The 22,833-nt window shown below is 36.6% G+C and overlaps 1 protein-coding gene across 5 annotated transcripts in view; it reads left to right on the top strand.

Annotated features, from left to right (window-relative positions):
- Window positions 1-21,154, top strand: part of LOC140338836 (zinc finger matrin-type protein 4-like) — a 289,898-nt gene extending 268,744 nt beyond the window's left edge. For all 5 annotated transcript variants that reach the window (XM_072423151.1, XM_072423152.1, XM_072423155.1 and 2 more), the window contains 2 exons: window positions 9,571-9,701; window positions 18,715-21,154. In XM_072423151.1, coding sequence (XP_072279252.1) covers window positions 9,571-9,701; window positions 18,715-18,842 — 259 coding nt within the window. In that variant the 3' untranslated portion in view covers window positions 18,843-21,154. The remainder of the gene's footprint in view (window positions 1-9,570; window positions 9,702-18,714) is intronic.
- Window positions 21,155-22,833: the final 1,679 nt, after the last annotated feature.

The following is a 22,833-nucleotide window of genomic DNA, read 5'->3' on the forward strand; positions in this document are numbered from 1 at the left end:
CCTTTAGACTACATAGGGGTTCATGTATACGGCCTGATATTTTTTGTCAGCAATCTCCTGACAAAGATTCTAAATAGAACTTTACTTTTGCTTTCACGCCAGCTGCTAAGATCTCTCTTATCTGTCAGCTACACAAAGGCCGAATAGAAAGAACTAGCTATGACAGTTTTTTTTTTTATCATCCTTCAGTAGAACAAATATGGCCTGCAATTTTGCCGCAAATGTCTACAATGCTGCCTTTCCGTAAGAGTAATATGGGTTTGATCTATGTCACATGGCAGCGTAAGGGCGTACGAGAGCGATCATGACCCAAGGCTGTGAGATCTGTCAACACCACTGACAGCTCATTACAATCTTGGAGAGGGCATCCCTTGGGAGTGAAGAGTGGGGGATTGATGGTACCCTTTTGGCGTCTCTGCCCTTGAGTGAAACAAAATTCAATAACTTGAAAGAGAGCGCAATAATCTTTCTCCATTACTTTCGACTGTGAGAGGCATCATAGAAGGTGCTATTGGAAATTGAATAAAAAAGTTACACTGATGTGATAATGATCGCCATGATTAATTTTAATATACTAGATGCCTCAGTAATGCTCAGAGCTGTCACTACAGTTTATAGAACCTGCGGCCAGGAATACTAGATGTGGCTGCCAATGGCATCGGGACAATGCTCAGCACTTAATCATTTTTCTTGGAACTTACCAAGTAGTTTTAAATTGTAGCTAAAAATTTAATTTTAATAGAAATACCTCAATTGTAAACAATTGTTTTTTTGTATTGTTCATAGTTATTCTATTGCATATTTTTATTCTTTCAGTGACTTTACAAATCTTTATGAATACATTTCTACTATGTCATGATATATAGATATATATATATATATATATATATATATATATATATATATATATATAGAAAGATTTATACATATATAGGGGGATGGAGAGAGAGACTGACCTGTTCTTTAGGGGTGGCTGGCAAGGTGCCAGCTGCGTGGGGCCAGGTGGATCGCTCGATCCTAATGCAGGTCTGAACCTACCCTAACACAGCATTTTTTTTATTTTACCCCTGTAAAAAAAAATTTAGCAACCTGTGGATCCTCTAGGTGAGTTTTATATTTTTCAGAGGTGATTGCAATGGTCAGCTTTTTATTGATTTATATTTTTATATATAATTTAACCTTTGTTTGTAACTTTGCAGAGATCAGCAGATCAGCCCCTCTCCCCAATGGACAATCTAATGTCTAGCTCACCATGGCACACACCCACACGTGGTCTAGGAACAATTTGGGATAAAAATTGGCTCACATTTTGCTTTTTATTATTCATGCAATTTGTACCTGATTGATGTATGTTCCACTACTGAAATGTGTATTTTACGCCAATTTATTCAGTTGCTGATGTGCAAGTATATGTGTATGTGATATGAGAGGTGAACAGTCTTTTCTCTTTCAATTTGATTAACAGGCAAAATATAATTTGTGGCAGGAGATTGCAGAGATATAGCAATGGAAGAGATTTCCCTCTCTAATTAAATATTTAGCTGCAACCATCGTAACAGCACACAAACTACAGTATTTATATCTATTTGCATCTTCAGAATTTCCTAATAAACTTACTAAAAGTGACATATGGGTGGCTGGGGCGAGACATAAATAAACATCAATTCCACTATCTGCTAAAAGTTATTTGCCTTTTTTTTCCCCCCTAGTTTTAGACAAACTAGTTTTACAGTATGTACTATGGACAGCTAATGTCTACAGACTTCCCCCAAACAGTCATACGAGGCTTCACTGCAAAGTGTGCAGCCAGAGAGGGTGTACATGGAGGACACTACTAAGGCAAAAAAAAAAACTAGGAATAAGAATGGTGGGTAGTGTAGATTTTTCTGGAAACTAACATTGGTTTTTTATTAAAGAAGAATTTTTAAACTGTGGTACAGAGTGGAAACTACCATAATGTGCAGTTGTGCACAGAACCACCACCTTCTCCTTGACTCTGTATGAGCTGTGGTCTCTTCTGGGGTGTGACTTGCCCCTTGTTAAGTCTGAGCCTGGGTTTTCCCAATCATGAAAGTTTATGCTCTTTGCTGATTAGAAAGCTTTATCTGTGTCTTGGAGTTAATTCCTACTAGTGCATTGTGTCAATACACACGTCTGCCTGCAGAGGATAGCAAAAATATGCACGGAGTTGTTGTGTGCACTTTAAAAGCACATCATGCACAATTGTTTTGAGGTGGGCTGCATTAGACACAGCATACCAATAGCTTTGATGCACCTAGAATTCATTATGTTGATAGAAAATGAAAGTTGGTCTGTAAATGGACAAAATGAAATATTGTTGTGACCCTTCTCCTGGAATCTGTGAGGGTTATGTCTTTTAAGTGTGATCCTGCTTTACTAATGTGAGTTTTTTATACCAGTGTCAGACAGTAACAGTAACCTTGTCTCATTTTATTTTAAAAATATTCCTAATCCCAATTGAGTTTGAATTTAAATTACAATGTCATGTGTAGTTCCATAGTCACTAAAGCTAAAGTGTAGAAACGCTGCAACTTGTGTGCAGACAACTTTCAGCTCTGTATAAATATTAGTGCTTATTATTCCAGTCAAGTATTTCCAGAACTTTGCTTATTATACAATTCATATTGTAATCTCCTTATGACCCGGAATTCAAAGCGCACATTAGAACCACTTTATATGCAGAGAGAATGCAGACTTACATTTAACTATTTTACGGTGTTAATAACATGTAGTTTTTCATTGTTTAATTTAGTTCTTAATGAATACTTATAGACCAATAAAACTTCAAATATTACTGCAGTTTTCAGTTTGAGATTTTTTTCTAGTGTGTAAACTTTGTAAATGTGATAATATCTACCAATTATAAAAATTATATTTTGCAGACTTACCCAGTGTAACAAGTATTTTATGGTGGCTGCAATATGGATATTTTTTTTACTTTTCTGCAGTTAGGTAAGGAGTATCGCTAGCATGTTGTTGAGTAAACTGGAATTTGTTTTTTTCCCAACAAAAAAAAAGTTGACATCTACAATATTTGGTACCACCAGACTGTGTAAGAAAAGCATCCATCCGTCTTTGCTTGTTTTCATTACACGAGATGTGGAGAGCCTAAAATCCAGAACAGTCAGTTTTCAGAGCTTGTCTAATGTCTCTCAATGCATAATCAATTACTCGTACCCTCTGAAGACTTGGAGCTGCTGGATGCTTGATAACCAAATGAGTTCTGCTGATGACTGTAAATGAATGACTGCAATACTTCAAAAGCAAACAGGTACTTCCCTGGCAAAATGCATAGAGCATAAATGCTGCAAAAAGCAACAGTATACTTTTAGTTGTAATTTGTTGATTCAATGCCTTGTAAAGATAAATATTTTTTTAAACACTGCTAAAAAGTAGGCTACATTTGTAAACTTTGGCAACAAATGTGTAATGGCTCTTATAGACTGGCAGCAAGCATTGAAAATCCTTAAAGGAATATCAGAATCAACTGACAGGTGAAGCCGAGCATTGGTATTACACGGACTGCTTATTGTTAGTAGAGAACTCTACCAGTATGTAAGCCTCAACAGGGAAAGTGACGTGACCATATCCACTGCTTCTTCTTTCAGTGGGCCTAAAATAAAACTGCTAATGTTATCCCCTAACCACAATCCTTCTGTAATGTGATTTTCATAAGGGAACATTCAAAAGAAATGAGTACATTTTTGCTATTTTAAAAAGAGATTGGCTATACACACTCCATGTCATGTAAAGAATTTTTGGAAAAATGGAAAGCGCCCTGGGATTTTCTTTGTTGTATTATATGTCAGAATAATCTACGGTGCTATGTCAGAGGTGAAGAATTGGTTTCCTCTGCTGTGTTTTTTGGCTGGCTAATCCCTTAAAGGGTTACCATTAGTGAGTTAGACCAGGCTTTATTATACTGGTCAGAAAAACTGTAGAAGGTTCTTTTTTTGGGGGTCTACTGAGGCTCCAATTTATTTAGAGATCTTGGCATTAGCCAATCATGGCCCCGAATGCTTATCCCCAGCAGGAGTGGAAAGCTTGAGTTTTGCTGGAAGTTAAAATCCTAACAAAAGCTGTTCCCGCTGGGAAGTTCTGGGATAATGGATCCACATGGCAACATGCTTCCCCCATACCACAGTCCCTATGGCCTATGTGGAAATACAGCTGTAATTTTTAGATTCTATCTTTAGATAACTTGAGTAATTTGTACTTTAGACCTTGGTCATTGATAGCATTCTTATTTTATTTTTTTACTATGTTGTTTGATAAGTGGCATGTACATTTGTAGTTTAGAGCCCAACTATATCTTGGCATGAGGGAAAAGGAGGGGGTGGCATGGAGAAGATTTAGGTTTCCCTTCAATTCCTCCCTTGATTACAAAAGGGCTGATTTATCAAAGGCAAAGTGAGTTATTAACCTGCAAGGGATAATTTACTTAGCATTGTAAAAGTGGTAAAAATTTACTTGTGCATGGCCAAACAAAGCTTAGGCTTTAATGGAAATTTGTCAAAGAGAGATAACTCTTCACTTTGTTTCTTTTTACTCTCTCTGTGTGTCAAACACTAATGTTTAGTGTTCTGATAGGAAATGCTTTATGGTTTTGTGTTTGCATTGGCAGAGAAATCCACAGATCATGTTCTGGCCAATTGATGGATTTTACTTTGCTTAGTTGCCAGAATAACAAGTATGTTCAGACAGTTGGATGAAGAGGTTTTCAGAACTAGAAACTTACTTTGGCAGAGAAAGTAAATCTTAATCTATACAATTTTTTTATTCAATGGACACAATCTGCCTAAACTAAGATAAAGCCAAATTCTGAGCCTTTGAAAGTTATGCAGTTGATCAAGATCTCAGCAAATGTTAATGTACTGTTAGACTAGTCAGTAAATTCTTCATGCTGATAAATCAGTGGTGGTGTCATCATTATGTACATCATAAAAAGCCTGCATCAGTTTTCAAAAACTATAGAAACGTGCTTTTATCAGTGCATGAAGTTATAGTCCTAATAAAACATCATGTAAACAAAGCTGTCAATTTTAGATTGAGAGAGTTCAACTTTTTGGTTTTAACCCTGAGTTGTACTTTGGTCAGGATTTCAGTGTAAAAGTTAGTTATCCCCAGGCACCACCACTTGTGGTGTTAATTCTAGTTTTGACACTTTTAACAAGGGATCCTGTGCTGTTCTAACTTACTGGTTGTAGATGGCAATTCCTGGCCCCTAGCAGCCAGAAATATGGAAAACTTTAGGTTATATCCGACTGTGACAATATCTGCATAAAAAAAGTTACAAATCCCTGACGGGGTTGAGGGTAATGAATAGTTATACTATGATGTCAGAAACATGTGAAGTGGTCATATCCCTCTACTAAATTAGATGTGTGTGGGTTCAGTCTTACTGCACAATGCAAGTTACAAGATGCTGGCACACATGGGTAAAATATTTACAATACAGTCAGGCCTACAAGGCCATTCCAAATTGTATGACAAAAATATAAATGTATTGTGGTCAGAAAAAAATGACCTCCAAGAGTGCTGCTTATAAATATAAATGATTATTTTGGTTGGGAGAAACCCCTGGTGTCAGCCTCATCTAGTGGGGAAAGGTTCAGAGTTTGGAAAATCTATTCAGTTGGCCAGGGTGTGTTTGCATAAAGATATAATGCATATAAAGCACCTTTAACTTGTGGAATCATTGCTGTGTGGATAGGAAATTATCATTTTAGATCTATTGTGAGTTTGCATCTTGCATGTTTAGGAAAAGCAGATTATCAGCTAGAGCTACCGTATTTTTCGCCCTATAAGACGCTCCGGAATATAAGACGCACCCAATTTTAAAGGAGGAAAATCTAGAAAAAAAAAGATTCTGAAAGATTATTCCCCTTCTGATCACTCACTCATGTGCCATTCATACCGGTATTCCCCTTCTGATCACTCATGTGCCTTTCAAATTCCCTTTCTGATCACTCTATGCCTTTCAAATTCCCTTTCTGATCACTCTGTGTCATTCAAAATTCCTTTCTGATCACTCTGTCATTCAAATTCCCCTTCTGATCACTCTGTGCTTTTTTCCACTGTACGGCAGTTAGGACAGGGAACAGCAGATGGCGCTGCGCCGGCTTCTTTCGCTCTGCTTTACAGACAGGAGAAGACACGTGCTGCTGCCAGAGAGAAGAGGAGACAGACGCTGCTGCAGCCAGAGACACACGCAGGATCGGGTAACGGGTGAGTATATTATTTTAGTTTTATCACACCTTTGTCGTATAGGACGCACTAACTTTTCCCCCCCAGTTTTGGGGAAGAAAAAGTGCGTCTTATACTGCAAAAAATACAGTAGTTAATTCTATCTGCAGGAATAGTGTACAACCACAAATTTGTCTCATCTAGTTAATCAGTTTTTTTTCACCTCTCTGATCTATGAAGTTGCAGATTGGTCTATTACTGTTATTTATGAGTGGCTGCTTAATTAGGATTTTTTGTAATCCCCTATTTAATAAATTCACTTTCCAAACTGGTTTTTATTTTTCTTATTAAGACCTGTGTTCTATTGTAATTGCTGTGAATTAGATTGGAAAAAAGCCAGAGTTTTTATTAGCCCGATAAATGTGAAGTGTCTCTAATAATGCGCTTTGATTGGAATTGGAATATGTTAATGTTCGACTCCTTCTTTCAAAATATTTGTATTCCTTCACTGCATTTAGGTTTTGGTTAAGAGGCTGAACAGAGTTGGATATAAATGTAAAACCCTAATAGAGCCTTACTCTGCAGGGAGACATTGAAATGCTGAATTCAGCGTGGTATAACTTGACTTCTTTTTAACCTTGAACATTTCTAGCTGTGTCTCGGGGCTTTGTATATCAAAGGGAGAATGCTGTGTAAAGATCACTGCATGGTCTGCTAAGTACTACAAGACAACTGCCCAGGGTCAGGAAGTGTTGTATCTGTTGGCCAGCTACCATGGCTATGTGTTCTCTTAATTTAAAGGTCAACTCTGAAAAGGAGGTTTAAAATCACTCCCAGGTTTTTCTTGCGCTCCCTCTCTCCCATTGTAGGACTCTCCACTCAGCTCCTATGCTCACGACAGGGGCGAGAGCCCTAAATGCATATTTTTCTTGTAAATGCTGACAATCTTGTTTATCTCATGGCAGATTCTTTAAAGAGAGGGTGAAGGGAAGAATAGAAGGCTTTTGAATTGGCACCTAATTACATTGCTTAATAAAATGCAGACTTTATTATAATATTATATAACCCGATGAAACAAATATTAAAATTGTTCAGTTGTATCTGAAGATATTCTACATTTACAAATACACCTTAAATAGAGACGGTCCGAATAACAACTATCTAAATACAGTGTGAGCTCTCCTGACCCGACGCGTTTCACCCCCTAAGCGCTTCCTCAGGGGATATGGAGAATAGTTGCGGACCACTGCAAAAAAATATACAGCAAAAAGTGCATATAAATATATATCAGTTAAACAAAGACCAGCTTGTGTATTATTACATCATTGCTATAAATTTTTACACAAATGTCATCTTAATGCTTCCCAAACCAATAAAAGGTATGGTTAAGTTAAGATATTAAGAAATTGGTTTCCACTTCACTTTACCAAACTTTTAGTAATGCCTCTAATTGTTGTAGCCATACATACACTTTGGTTTGAACTCTGCCAGTGGTTGATAGTATAGGCAAGGAACTTTTAGCAACATTAACCTTCCTAAAATCAAATGAGGTTATTTGTTTTCAGAGAAGCACCCTATATAAAGAAAAATGACTGTATGAACTGAATATAATAATAGGTGCTAATTGGTAACAGAGTGAAAATGTCCATCCAAATGAAAAATGAAAATGTATGAAATATTAAAATGTACATCTAAATATTTTGTTTTTACACAAGGTCCCCTTGTTGGTAATAAATCCCCAAGCAAAGGAAAATGAGACCAGCAAAGATTCTTTAGGTGTGATATGACCCGGAGAGTGGATTTTCAAAAATATCTCATGGCAGACTATATAATTGGGATCTTTGCTTCCAGCCTGCTCATAATCTAATTGCTGCAGGTCTAATACACATTTCTACTACTTACTAATAGTTCATTTCAGCACCTCTCTCCTGGCCATTCAGAAAACACAGTTCCAAAGTTATTATTTCTTTTGAATGTCAAGGATGACATATAACATTTTTTAATAGTTATATAGCATATTTGTCCATAAAGTTCTATACATAGGCCAAGATATTGGACAAATGAGGGAAAAAAGTGATATGATATCTGAAGAGGTTACGGTGCCCTTAAAGGAGGGACAGTTGGGAGCTATGGTTGTTTTCTTTGCAGTGTTGTCTCTCAGCGAGTATGTCTCAGTATTCTGTGTATTAACCAAGTTTTGGAATAAGGCATGGATAGTCATGCGAACTATGTTCTCTCCAGATTTTGAGTAGAATCCTTATATATTCTTGCTAAAATAAATCAGTGGAGGATGGGTGTTAAACATTACAGATGTGTATACTAAAGTATAAACCATCTGAATTAATTTTTTACATTGAAATTATCATACCAAGTAGGTATATTATCGCTTTGAATAAAATATCACAGCATACAAAGAACGCTGGTAAATGCTATGTTTAGAAAATAATACTGAAAAACAGTCTATGAGTGTATCTAATAAAAATGTTTAATTTATCTTAAAAATAAGATACTTGCTTACTAGAGCAGATGTCTGGGGCGAAATTCAGAGGCCTTGGACATGTTCAGAGATCAGAGGCCTTACATGTTTGCACTGTCCAGTGCATGGTGAATAAAACTACCCCAACATTCTCTGCAGGCTGTTCAGTCTAATACACAAAAAGCAACCCAGACAATTCCTCACAAATAATATTTCCTGAAATTCTGCTGCAACCATTTGTCTCCCATTGGAATGAGATGGTCCCATGGTTTCCCTGTACAATATGCAAGTGTTATTTTCCTCATATGGTCAGTTTTTTCTGATAATGAGACGTTACGTTGGCTTTGTCATTTGTATAATTTAAAACACAATGTCAGCATATATTTATTCACAGGTGATTGCTGACATGAAATTCTGCTGTTTGTGAGCAAATTATGTTCTAAAAATAAACATTAATTTGTATTCATGAAGCTTTATGGTTGAGTGATTTTACCTTTCAGTTGGAAATTGAGAACAGATTAGCTAAGTAAGAGTAGCAATACAGCATACTGCCACATTAATGCAGAAATAAGAATGTCATTCTGTGTACTGTGCTTCATAATGTACAGTGCCTGTAATTTTCATGCAGTGTGTACATATCTTTAAGTCTAGTTATTGATTCTTTGACATAAGATAGAATTACCATTTTCACGTGAACACAGTGGTACTGCAAAACATGTAATTACCAGGAACTTATGGCTTTCTTTACAATTCAAAACCCCACTAGTCAAAATTATATATCCCAGTATTACACAGCAGATATTTCAGTGTTATTACAAAATTGTGTTTGTAAATTATGTAATCTGTTTTCATATCGGAAATAATATTATTTTCCAATATATTTTTAGCGCTAACAATAACTCAGATGGAGGCAAGTTAAATGGGCAAAGAAATCTTCAGAATTCCACTGACGCACAAATGCAGCCAAGAATCACCTACCACCACAGAAACAACATACAGAAACGGCTGGCTAAAGAAGGTAAATAGAATCTTTTGTGTTGTGTTTGCTTTTTCTTATTGCTGAGACATGCAGCTGTGATTTGACTATGCACACTATTACAGTAATAAATTAGTACTGTGATAAGCACCTCTGATTCCAAGGATCTCCTGCCAGTATACACATTGTATTATTGTAACTCACATTGCAAAGAAGCACTTTATGTTAAAGGAAATGTCATTCCCTATGGGGAAGCAGAGAAACTGTTCCAAATTTTGGACCAGTTACAAAAAGAACCTGCATGACCACACAGTATTGGTTACTTATCTAGGTTCACTTCTAGCTTTTCTTTCCGGCCTCTACAAAGAACTATTGAATTATTTTCTGCAGCATCTGCCACACATTTACCAAGTATGCCAGAGTGGCTTCAGCCCAAAATGGTAGAAGTACCACCATGGCTACTGCACTCAATTTAGCTGTGACAAGCTAAACTTAGCTTTCCAGACACCCTGCTGTTGTCTCCAGGCCATACCCTGTATATTTTTGTGGAGAATACACCAGGAATTTTGAGTTAATTTCAGGTAAACAGAAAATATTGAATATGAGTGTTACATAATCTTTTATCGAGCCAGTAGGTTGACATGTAGGCTATGTTCACACTGCCAAAAGGTTACACTGCTGTTACCACTTCCTCGTGCCTATGAGCCACTGCCTCGGGAGAGATGTTACTCTCCGCAGCAACCACATAGCGAATGAATGGGGTTGACAGTGAACAGTGCTGTCAATTGTGCAGATGCGGGTTCTTTAAGAACTAGTGCTGCTGTGCAATGGGCAGAACTAATTGCAAGGTATCAGCAATGGGGAACCATGCATGTTCTCAATCCCGAAGCAGGTCTAAACCTGCCCTTTGATTGCTTTTGACATGTTCCAAACATGCCAATATTTACATTCACCCTGTGTCAGAGCTTTGTCAGGGAGAGGCTTCTGGGTTCAGGCATTCTAATTTTTATTAAATTTTTTATTTAAATATACTAAATACCCTGTTGTCTCCTAGTACCTGCCAGGCTGTATTTTATACTCTGAAGAACGGGTCTAGAAGCACAGGACAGCATATGTATATACATAATTAGCACAGCTGCAATGTTTTTAGTGGGGGCTGGTCTAGATACATGTATTTTAAATGGCATTGAATACTTTTCCACCTGAAAATGTACGCTGAGTGTCAGTATCTGTACAGGTAAAGCTCATATTTGGGGAAAAGAATTAAGCCCCAGCTGCCTTGTAATCCTACACGTTTTCCTATATGGTGAAGCAAGATTTCACACTGAAGTCCACACTTCAGGCCTGTCGCTGGCGCCATCAAGCACTTTAGATGTGCACGTGTTGGCCCTTACAGTTCCTTTGTTCCAACACCACTGCAGAATCAGTTCTAGATACTGAGAGGACCCGACCACTGGCCAGCCAATAGGAAGTGTGCATATCATGCAGACAATGACTAACACCTGAAGAAGCACCAAGCCTCTTGAAAGAACAAAGACCAACATGTTAAGGGAACAGATTTCATTTACATCTTTTTCATGCCAGCCAACAATTAGGGGGAAAAGGAAAGACTTGGAGAGAGCCTTTATTATGTTGTGTGTACAGTAAACTGCCCATAAACCATCAATATATTTATAGCTATATGAGAGTTAAAAATAATAGAGTACATTTATCATAACTGTTCAAGTTGCATCATCTTGGTTAAATTAGATTGATTATGACTGTCTAAGGCACATCGTATTTCCATCATAGATTTCATCCAAGCCCATGACACACATCCAGAAAATTGATCACCTTCTCCATTCCACCCTCTTTTAAATGAATTAAGTACTCAAGAATCTGCCTGGAGAAATTAATATTTATTGATATAGCGTAGTTTGATAGATACAAAAATCTATTTCTAGACCATCTAGAGAAAATATATTTTATTTGCTGTTTCATCAAAAATTTGGAATATATTTATGTCCAACAGAGTATAGAATGGCTATTAATCTAATCACCTAATGAAAGGCTTCATCTATCAACATGTCAGTAGGTAGTACTGTATCTATTACCCTAGTTAATAACTGGTCAACAATAGGTTACAGGGTTAAGTACAGCCATGCCCAGAATACCAGGGTTTCTGCTCATAGATTTATATGTGAAAGTGAAATCCCTGCACTTACTTTCAGACAGCTTCTAAACAACTCCAGAGCCCTAAAAAACAGGGAGCTAGTGAAAGCTCTTCTAACATCTCTTGCTATCAGTCCATGAGTTTGTTGGACTGGAGTAGCATTTGCATAATTGAACTGTCATGGATCCGGAGCAGTTATGAAAATATGCAACAATAGTCTTCAAATATGCTGGATTGTAATTTATTTGTAGGGCAGTTGTGTGTTTAAATTGGCAGGTACTTTACCTTTGTATTTTGTATTTATAAATGCATCCTTAAGGCTAGAATGAGGACTGTAGCAGTTTAAGAGTACCTCAAATGGAAACCACTGCTGTTTGGTTAGAGATAATTTAGGAAATATTGGTATCTTTGAAGGCTCCATGAGGAGCTAGATTAGAAACTCCCAACTGAGACAAAGCACTGGGGCAAAACACGCAGGCACCTTCCTGACAGCCTTGTAAACTCTGAGGAAATGCTCAATTATTGATAAAGTTTGGATTACTTTGCTTAGCCTGACCCACAGAATAAATAGTTTAACATTGTATGAGAATAACTTAGGGTTAGACAAGCAGTGATGGCTCTGAAGAAGTTTCATTGCTAAAAAAAAAAGTGTAAATGAAAGTGGATACAGGCTTGTCCCTGATATCTGAAATAACACTTAAAGCAGAACTAAAGGTAAAATTTTAAAAATGCCAGCAGACATGTCCTTTACCTGCCCTGTCACTTCTGCAATAGATAAACTGGCTGCTTACAATTTTTTGTAAAACGTTTAGTTCCACTTTAAAACTTAATTAGAACTTAAAGGGTAATGTAAATCCGATCATTCAACTTTAACATGGTATTAAAATTTCAAAAGTAATTTACATTTTTGTAAATATGCTGCCTTATATGCAACATAGAGATGTAAGGAAGGAATTGAAGGTGAATACAGTATTTTATTTTAAAATACATGCCCCATTTTACTGACTAAAAAAACCTCTTGAAACATGGGAACTAAAAAGAACTTTTCATGGAGCCAGCCTTTCCACATTTCTTGGAGGTATAGGTGACACCACTGGGACCTCCAGGAAATGGGTGCAGGAATGAACCAAGGTTCGGATAAGTTTTTTTTTCTTCCTTGCAAAGCTTTTTACTTCCTGAATTCAGTAGGCATTTCTATTTAGTGATGAAATTGTTGACAAATTTTTACTGAGTAATATTGGGGGCCTCTTGCAGAAGGTTTACTGGCCCTAGATAATTGCTATATATTAGCATATTTGTGAACATTGTTTGCTACATATGTAACATGATACAATATTTCTATAAAGTATTTATAAATTATATGTAATAGAAGGGAAAAATTGCTCAAAATAACACCCTATAAATAAATGTAAATACAGAAAAAGACAAAGAAAAGGGGTTTTGGCTAGATTGAAATTGAGTATATTTTACAATACGATAATGTCATATCATCATTACATATTAGAATATGTGAGTCTTTCCTGTGCCCATTTAAACAGCATAGGATGACAAGTCTAGACAGCGTGCAACTACAAAATAAGGTTAACCGTATAGAGCCGTAAATAACCCGACGTGTTTCGCCTATCGGCAAATAGGGGCTTTCTGTGAATAGGGGTCTTCTCAAAAAGAAAGGTATATTCTTATTGGATCAACAATGCATGAAAAAAGTCACTTTGTTTATAGGGCCTATTTATAAATGCTTTTACCCAAGATTCACACAGTTTTCTAATTATATTAAATGGGGGAAAATGTGTAAACACTATGTATCTTGTGTGAAAATATTTATAAGTGGACGTCTTTGTGAATGATGTGTATTTATTTACATATTATGTATGGAAGTTTCATCTATTGTAGTGTTACACAATGATTACACTTTACTGCATCTGAGTTAGCTGAGCATAAACCCATCTATTAAGCAAATTAAGCAAATATCAGGATAATAAGACTACTGCAAACTCCTTATACTGAGTAGGTTACCTGGTTCCTTGGACTCCTGGCAATGGTGGAGGTAGGGTAGTGAATACATTATCCACATACATTATATCTCTGAGGAAAACACAGTTGTCAGTACTTATTAGTATTTACACAGCACTGAATGTACCTAAGACATTACTTGCTGTGCCCAAGATGCATTAAGTACACAGAAATGTCAGTTCAGACATTTGCTTTCCTCAGAAAGATCTCCTGTTTGGCTGGAGGACACGTTTATAATGTAGGCTTGACAGAGGGCACAGACCCATTACAAAACCTCTAGTCCTAACTTGCTTGTGAGAGTGAAGTGCTCTAAAATGGCACATGAATTCATAAAATGAACCAATGGGATCTTAAATGTTTTATTTGTCAAACCTTTGTGTTAAAGCTAAAATCCGTGCTAAACAAAGATTGTCGTAATATAAGTGGAATGTGTATTTATGTGTACAGTACTTCTCTTCAGTATTGGTTAAATAAGTCTTGATCTGTGCAGTTATCTAGTATTACAAAAATACTGCCCTTTCCCTCTGCACAGCAATTGTTTGTAATACAGACTTGTTTGATTTCTGCAGGCAGCATGTAGTAATGGACCTACCTACTATTTTTACAAAGCAATTTTGGGGTTTTCAAAGTAATGCAGGGCACAACGAGTGAATTTATGTCCTTTGTAAATATTGAGAAGCTTGTATAAAGGCAAGTTGTGTATCTGGAGAAATTAATCTGTCATTTTTGGTTTTGTTAGATACCCTTTGCCCCCACTCCATCTTGTAACAATACAAACTGCTAGACCAAAAAACTATTGAAAGATGTAGCTAAAGCACCTGTCACTGAAATACAAATAAAAAACAAAATGCTCCTGAACAAGGAGATACCTTAAACCTTACCATTTCATGTGCAGGCAAACACGCCATAAAAAATATTTGTTACTGACACATTTTGAGGTTTGTTGCATCTCTTGTACCTTTCACCACCTATATGTCACTACAAGAAATAGTAATGATGTGAGGGTCTGGTAGGAGGAACCATGAAGTACAGCAGGAGATCCAGGCATCCAACACACCCTTTGTGTATGCGCTGGATGTAGATTTTTCATACTGGTTTGAAGACACTACAGGAGATTTTGTTTTTTTATCTTTATTGGAGTCACAGAATCACTTCAACTTTATTTTTTTATGGTTTTGTTGGTCCAGCATCTTTATGTTGCATGCAAGATTTTAGGGACTCATTTCAAAGCTAGATGTAGACTCCACAGCTCGAAATACCAATGAGCTAAAAAGATTAGTCCATTTTTAGACTGGAAAGAAAACCTAAAGTTAATGGAGTTTGCCAGTGGCTTCATTTCATGGCAGACCTATCTCAGTTACGATCTGATTATTTTAAAGTATATTCCGCATTACCTTTCTCCTGAAACACCAACACAGCAGTAAATGTACCTGCTTTATGTTGCTACCGACTGTCAAGAACAGTGACAAGGAACTGCGAGCGTCTGAAATTGACTTGAACAGCAAAATAAAGCAGATTACTGTCTACAAGGCTGTCATTACTGTTACATCAGGGTAATATAATAGTAATTTGTCTTGTAGAGCCTCACATAACATTTTATTACATGTAACCATCCCACACTTGGCACACATTTCATCTCTAGTAATGTCAGATGAAAGTAGAAGAAGCCCAAAATAAAATGTAAATGAACAGCACTTTAGCTGTATATAACAAGATCTGCCAAAAAAAAAAAAAATCTTAATTTTATCTGTGGCATATCTAGGCGCAATGTTAAATGGACTTGCTTATACTATTTTTCATTCTTATAGTATTTTACTATAGCGGTGATAAAAAATTCCCCTCTTGATCTTTAAAATGAACCTTTAAAATGCTTACACTGTCCTGGCATTCTTCCAAAATGTACCTTTTATAGATGTCATACAACAGCTAGGACCTGGGGAATACAGAGTAGCCATAATCTCGAAACTATGGCTATAGCCTGGAGAGCCTTCTAGTAAGTTTCTCTGGGGAAAGCCTCTGAGGTTTAACAGTTCTGAACCCAACGTGTTGAGATTAGAGCGTGTTTAAATTCACTCCCTATAGGAAATATGAATATGAAATTATTTTATAAGGTGGGGTGCACATTGTGCTCAGATCACTTCTATGTTACAGCCAGGACTCGCTATTGCTATTCCAGCTGTGAGCTTGTTTTTACCTTTTCAATATCATGAAACATGGGTTCATGATAAACTAAGACAACTAAAAAAATAATAAAGACAACTTTTAATTAAAAAAGTTACTCAACCTAATATTGTGAATTATTGTGGACCTAGATACATTTCTATTTAAGTAAACAATAGAGTATATTAATAAATGTTCTCCCTCAACTTTCAAAGAGTCATAGATTTTTCTAACTGAAACTATTATGAAAAACTGTGAATCATGGTCAAGTCCCCCAAAGTGTGGACACTGTTATCTAAAGTTATAGATACTTCCTGGCTCATAGAGCATAGAATGATATATGTTGGGGTGCCTGTGCAGTTGCCTCTATGTTCTTGGATTTTGATACATAGCTGTGGTCAAGGGAAGAAATACCCATGTGAGCTCATCTGGGTAGAATGGACATTTGGGAAATAACAACTTATCAGCAGTGTGAAGTGAGGCTTAGAATCATCCAAGCCAACAGAGCATGCTGCCACTGTAACATATGGCCTTAGAATAATCTGGGGCTACTTTTTAAAAAAAGAAGCTTGAGGAAGGAGATAAATTTGTGTTACAATAATTGTGTAGAACATTACCGGTAATTTAGAGTTTGTACAATTCATTGCAATATGTTGGCAAATCTTGAAATAACATGGGGGCTTTAAACTGAGGTGTGGGTAAAGGTATTCAGTTATAAAAGAAGAATGAAAACCTTTTGTATTCCCCAAATTGTCTTATTTTGGCTATGGTTAGCAAAGTAGACATTCATTTTGTCCACTTAAAAGGAAATTTACCATGGGGGAGACAGAGGCTGCCATTTCTGACCTCTCCTGAAAATTCTAGCTGTCTATCTGTCCTGTTGACTTTTCTGCTTTAGAGGTTTTAAATGAATATATTGGAACATGCATAAAAGTTAAGAGTTATGATTTGTTTGTGATTTTACTGATCACCATAACATTACAGGCCCAATGATAAAATAAAGTAGGTCAGTCAGGCCATTAGGATTTGCAGGAGGAGAGTCCAGGATTGACATAGTCTGTCTATACAAGTGTTATTTAAAAATACAAAGCCACTTCTACATTCTAAAATGTTAATGTATAGATTTTGCATTTGGTTCTGTCAGTTCTGCTCTGCTAGGGGACCTGCAGGTTTAATTTCATCATTTATTTGCATATATGTTCAACCAGTATTTAGATCTGTCCTGATAAACAGAAACAGCCCTTGTTCACTAGAGGGGAAATGCAACCGTAACAGAATCTGCAGATTAACAATGGGGCACAATGTACTGCATGTATTCCTAGGGGTTGTTTATCCATACTTTCTACTTTATATGGATAGAATATATCCTACCCCTCTATCTATTAACCAACAATCCAGCATATACAGTATAAAAAGTATATTAGGAGTGGCCATCTACTGTATAAATAACTCAAGATGTGTTAAATGTAGCACTTTTTTCAATATTATCAGTATCATATAAATATTATTTTGTGAAAGCATTAATGTCAGAATGTTTTAGCCAATATGTAACATGATATAACAAGAAGATAGGAAATAATCACAAAATTGCACAATTGATTATTTAAACTGTTTTTACCCTAATAACGAACATCCACATTGCAAAATGAACACTCGCTTTGCTAAAAAAAAGTCCTAAAGTAAATTATCCTTATTGTAAAAAGTAGGCATTGTTTTCTACCACACCTGTATAATAAATAAATCTGTCAGTAGAAAATTCTGTCAAATTAAACGCACCAGTCAGAAAGCTTAAGAAATGTATATTTTATATACTTACAGATATTTGATAAATATCTCTTTTTTTAAAATCACTAACTAAACTGGAACAGATAGTAAATGCTCTCCAGCAATGAACAGGGGGCAATATCCCTCCCATTGCAGAACGCAGAGAAACTGCGGCTCACTTAGTGGATCCTCCTGACCCCATGGTGGTGTGGAGGTCGATGGCAGGCGCCAGTGAGTGAGAAGGAGGACCAGAAATTCTCCTCTCCTGTTTCTGGAGACTTCAGGTTGCAATATCTCCACATTTGAGTGGCATCCAGCAGAGTTGGCAGCAGGAAAGATATTTATTTTCTACTTTGCAGAGAGGACTTTCATTTAGCATTTCAGTTTAGGGATCGTTTCAGTTAAGCGACACAACAGACATACCTTGACATATTAGTTTGTATTGCTGGCTGCACGCTATAATCCTCAAGACATCACTGCATTTTGGTTTGATGACCTGACTTTACTTCATGCTTTGATCCTGTTTGGAAACTAATCCAGGATTAGAGTTGATTAGTTTTCAGCTTTGTTTACTTCAGGCCTGATTTAAAATTTAGAAACAAAATATCACTTTCCCCATCTCAAGCCCGACTTCTCTTGGTTATGAAGGATAAGCACAAATCAATATAGGCTTTCATTACAAATGATTTCGGTTCCTTCTGCCAACTCTATAAACTATATTCAAAAGGAATATTCCAGTTTCTGCTGTTATTCCCAAACAACATAAAAATGTAAAAGTATTGTAATGCATGTGTTCATGTAAAGTAACTGTGTGTGTAAGTGAAACGGTCACTTTCTCAAATAAGTGTAGGCACCGAATGAGTCTAATGTTCTTTTAATTACAGTCTAAATTACATTATCCCATAAATGTTAGTGCTACACATATATAACAACTTTACAAATGTGCTTTGTGTTTTAAATTGACAGGAAAAGACAATGACAGCGGAAGAAGCTCTCTGAGTCCACCACAAGTCCCAGACGAAACGGAGCAGTGCTCTCCAGACAACAGTTTCTACCCCATCATGGTTGGACAGGAAAGCCACATTTTGTGCTGAGAATGTCTCACACACCTACACACTATTTGGACATGTTTCTAATGAGTACAGCACAAGAAAGGGCTTAGTTTTTTTTCTCCTCACCAATCACATGGAAGTAGCAGATATACATGCATGGATTAATTTCAAGGACTTTATGGATCCCAGCCAAGTTCTACCATCATGGACACTTTGTGATATTGGGACACCATTCACGGATATAGTTAAAATTTGGCAAAAGTCTGCTCACGGGAGCATTTGATTATATGTTGTGGCATTTACATCATAGAACCTCTTAAAGCTAACACTTCTAAAACCTCATAGATTCTGCATTTAGTACAAAACTGGTACTTTGATTAAAGCGTGTTCAAACCGTAAAGCTTAACAGCAAAATGTTCTATTGCTCCTAGATGAAAGAATCACAATTGTTTAGACAGGTTCTCGATACACATCTTGTCTGACCTTTACCATCAGCCTTCCTTTTAAACCTGGCAGAAAGCTACTCTAGAAAGGTCAAAAGCAAATCGGATTTTACTCGCAAACGCTGCATGTGGCAACCCCACTAGCTGTGCAGGGATTTTCTAAAAGGAATATGGGATTGCTTGAAGTCATTTTAAAAAATACATCTGGCTATACACGGTTGCTTTTACTCTTCCTTTTGCTTAGAAGTTAGTATGACATGTTGTTATGTGGGCAAGTCAGCTGTAATAATTGTGTTCTCTATGGACTCAGAAAAGATAACAGATTTACCAGAGCATGAATTAAAAAAAAAAATCAGCAGGATGCACAAAGCATATAGGAAATACATTCTGTATATAGACAAGTGCAATGCGATTTGTGTAAACTTCATATTTGTGTTGTTTTACATGGTAGAAGAGCAGGGGGTTGGCTTCAAGTGTTTGGCTCAGCGCTGTGCTTTAAAGCTGCGGTGATGCCAAAAGTGGCAAATGCTTTGCGTTAATAGGAGGAGATGCAGAGTGTGCACAGAAGATTTGGTATTGATGTTAGATGCTTGCACTGTTTCCATGTTATTTATTAGTCAGCTGAAGAAAATGTGACTTAAAGAGGAACTGTTTTTTCTTTATATTATCTAGAGTTTTGACCAAATTGCCTCGAGATGTACGTGTTTCCATAGCATGGGGAATATAATACAGTTTATGGATTGTAGTAATGAAAACTACAGATAAAGGCTGTTATTTTGTTCCGATACTTTCTAGAATTTTATTTGCAATTTTTTTTCTCCATCTCATAGTCATTGAAATGAGTAATTTTGTGCTGTAGGACAAGTTGCCAAATCCCTGATAAACCCATAGTGATCTGTCTTTGCAGTGTAATTTCAGTAACTACAGGCTAGACAATGGTTTGATCTATGTATGAAAGCTATTTAAAGTTTGAGCTGATACAAAAGAATACAATTTTTTTTAAATCTGTAAATGCTTTTAGCAGCTGGAGTAGGAGCTAAACTAAATATTTGCAAAAATTACCCGAACAAGCTCTGTTGGTATATAGGGATCAGACAATGTTGAGTGCACATGTTTTGGTTTAAATAGGAACCCCACTTATTACTATTCTGGATGTAGCATTTATACTAATTATTTCCTTTACAGTGGCTGATCGAGTAGAGATACAGACAATACTTCTGAATATGCAAAAATCTCTGACCTGATCAGTGAAAAGAACCTTAGAGGACCAACACTAATATTACAACACTAATATTACAGATTGGGGAGGTTGGGGAACTTTACCACTATTCACACAAATGAATAGCATGTTGGGGTAATCTGGAGACATGTGAGTACAGTCTTGTCTGTCATGCACTGACTAGTAATTGCACATGTAGCATAAACAAAAAGTCACTTAAGGGCTCATTATATGCAGCATCAAAACCAGCTCATACTCCAGGACCCCCTGTAATCCTCCGAAGGAAAAATATACATCATGGTATTGCCCTTAGCTCTGAGTATATTGGATGTTCCCCCTGTATAAATTTGCAATTTAAGGGTATACATTTAGAGAAGGCTTCTCTTTGCCCAGTTATACATTGACATAAGATTTTTTAAAGGCATGAATCAAAAGTTAAGAGATATATAGGTAAGGTTAAAGGACATTATTATCAGAAACATGGTGGCTTCCTTATGAAAATGCTTGTTGTCTGCTGCTTTGCCTTCAGTATTTTCTGACTCATGGACCTGGCAAGCATGCAGCCATGAGAATCAGGAAGCTGTCAGAAATGTCTGATCTTATTATTTGTTCCATGTCAGTGAATCCAAATACAGAAGCCAGCAGGTCAGCAAGAACAGCAGTTTTCCTATTTTTGTCATTACGCCCCCCCCCCCCCCCCCCATCCTTCCCCAAAGGTGATGTATCAGTGACTTTGGTCATGTGCTATCAGTACACACTATTCCATTGCACAAAGTGTAGATGTTATGTATGACTATGTAACATTTTTCTTGCTTTTCTTGCTTAGACCATCTATATTGTTATTTTTTTCTTTGCATCATCATATGCTAGCATTTCTGTTACAATGTATAGAAGGGAACAGGCCAAAGGACATTTTCAAAATGTAATTACAATTTTGCTATGATTATTATATTTCACATTCTATGTGTTCTAATTCTTTACATAAGATATCATTCATATCTTCAGGGCTGGTTATGCATTGGTGGCCTACACCAACAGGTCTGAGTACCCTATTATTGAGCTAGGGGCAAAAAAAGTTCTGCCTGAGCAATAGGAGCGAGAATAAAAAAAAACAAAAAGGGAGTGACTGAGAAACAAAATGAAATAGTGTCCTATACAGAGAGAGAATATGTGAGGGAAGGTATTAGGCTAATAATTATTCTAAAAGGAAATGTGATTACATGATACAGATTCATTACCAGCAACCAGAGCAGAAAATCAGTGGATATGGGTTACATATGGTGAAAGCTCCATCATTGGCAGGTTTAGAAGCCTTCAAGCCAAACTGTAGCAGATTCCCTGTTAGTCTCTACTGAGACTGAGTGTATAAATCAGCTGGAGATATGCCATGATGTAACACCCTGTGCCAGCAAATGGGGGGCACCATCCATAATTATTATTAAACTGTATTTATAAAGCGCCAACATTTTACACAGCACTGTACATTAAATAGAAGGATTGCAAATGCCAGTTACAAACAAGGATACAGAAGAAAGAGAGGACCCCACCCAGAAGAGCTTACAAAAAAAGTTGTCTTTATTCATACACAAAGGCCATTCAACATTTGCTTAAAAATATATATCAGCAGGAAATTTAACTGCCAAAGTATTCCCCTTTGTCAGAAGAGTTTTTTCCACAAAAGACAGAAGTAAGCAAAAATGGAGCCTTCTGCCCATCACATACAATCAGCTGCCTTAACTATCCCCGTATATAAAAAGGTGAAACCTAACCTGTAAGAGTACGAACTTTTATTCTCTCAAAATTTTGATGGGTTTCTCTAAGCTTTAACTTCATTTTTTTCATTATCTCTAAGCATTAAATCAACTTTTGCACCAACTTTTAGAAATCGGGGTCATAGCCCTAACCATGCGTCCATTACAGACAACAAATGCAAATGTTGACAAAAGGGCCCCTTTGCAGTAAACCAGGGGCTATTAATAATAAAGTGTAAGCATTTTGTTATTTTCAATATGTTGTCAGTCTACCAAAAACTGTCATTGCATAGTTCTATCTACTTCAATGCTTTCTTCCCTAAAAGTCTGCAGGCCCAAACAATAGTAATGCAAATTATTGTGTTCCTGCACAATGGGCCCTAAACCATACCCCCAACTCCAAAGTTCCACCTTCAAAGCAAATCAGTAGTAATAGGTATTTGGCATAAATATACTGCCTTCCCTAACAAGAATATATATGGAACTTCTCTAGTTCTAGGATGTGACCTAAATCTACAGCAGCTCTAAACTAGAATATTGATCAGTATGAAAGAGTTGCAATTGGCCACATAACACAGATCCAGAATGCCATGGTATCTCCTACTTATAAATACTACTAA

Source organism: Pyxicephalus adspersus, chromosome 10 (genome assembly GCF_032062135.1).
Source record: "Pyxicephalus adspersus chromosome 10, UCB_Pads_2.0, whole genome shotgun sequence".
In the NCBI taxonomy this organism is placed as follows: Eukaryota; Metazoa; Chordata; class Amphibia; order Anura; family Pyxicephalidae; genus Pyxicephalus; species Pyxicephalus adspersus.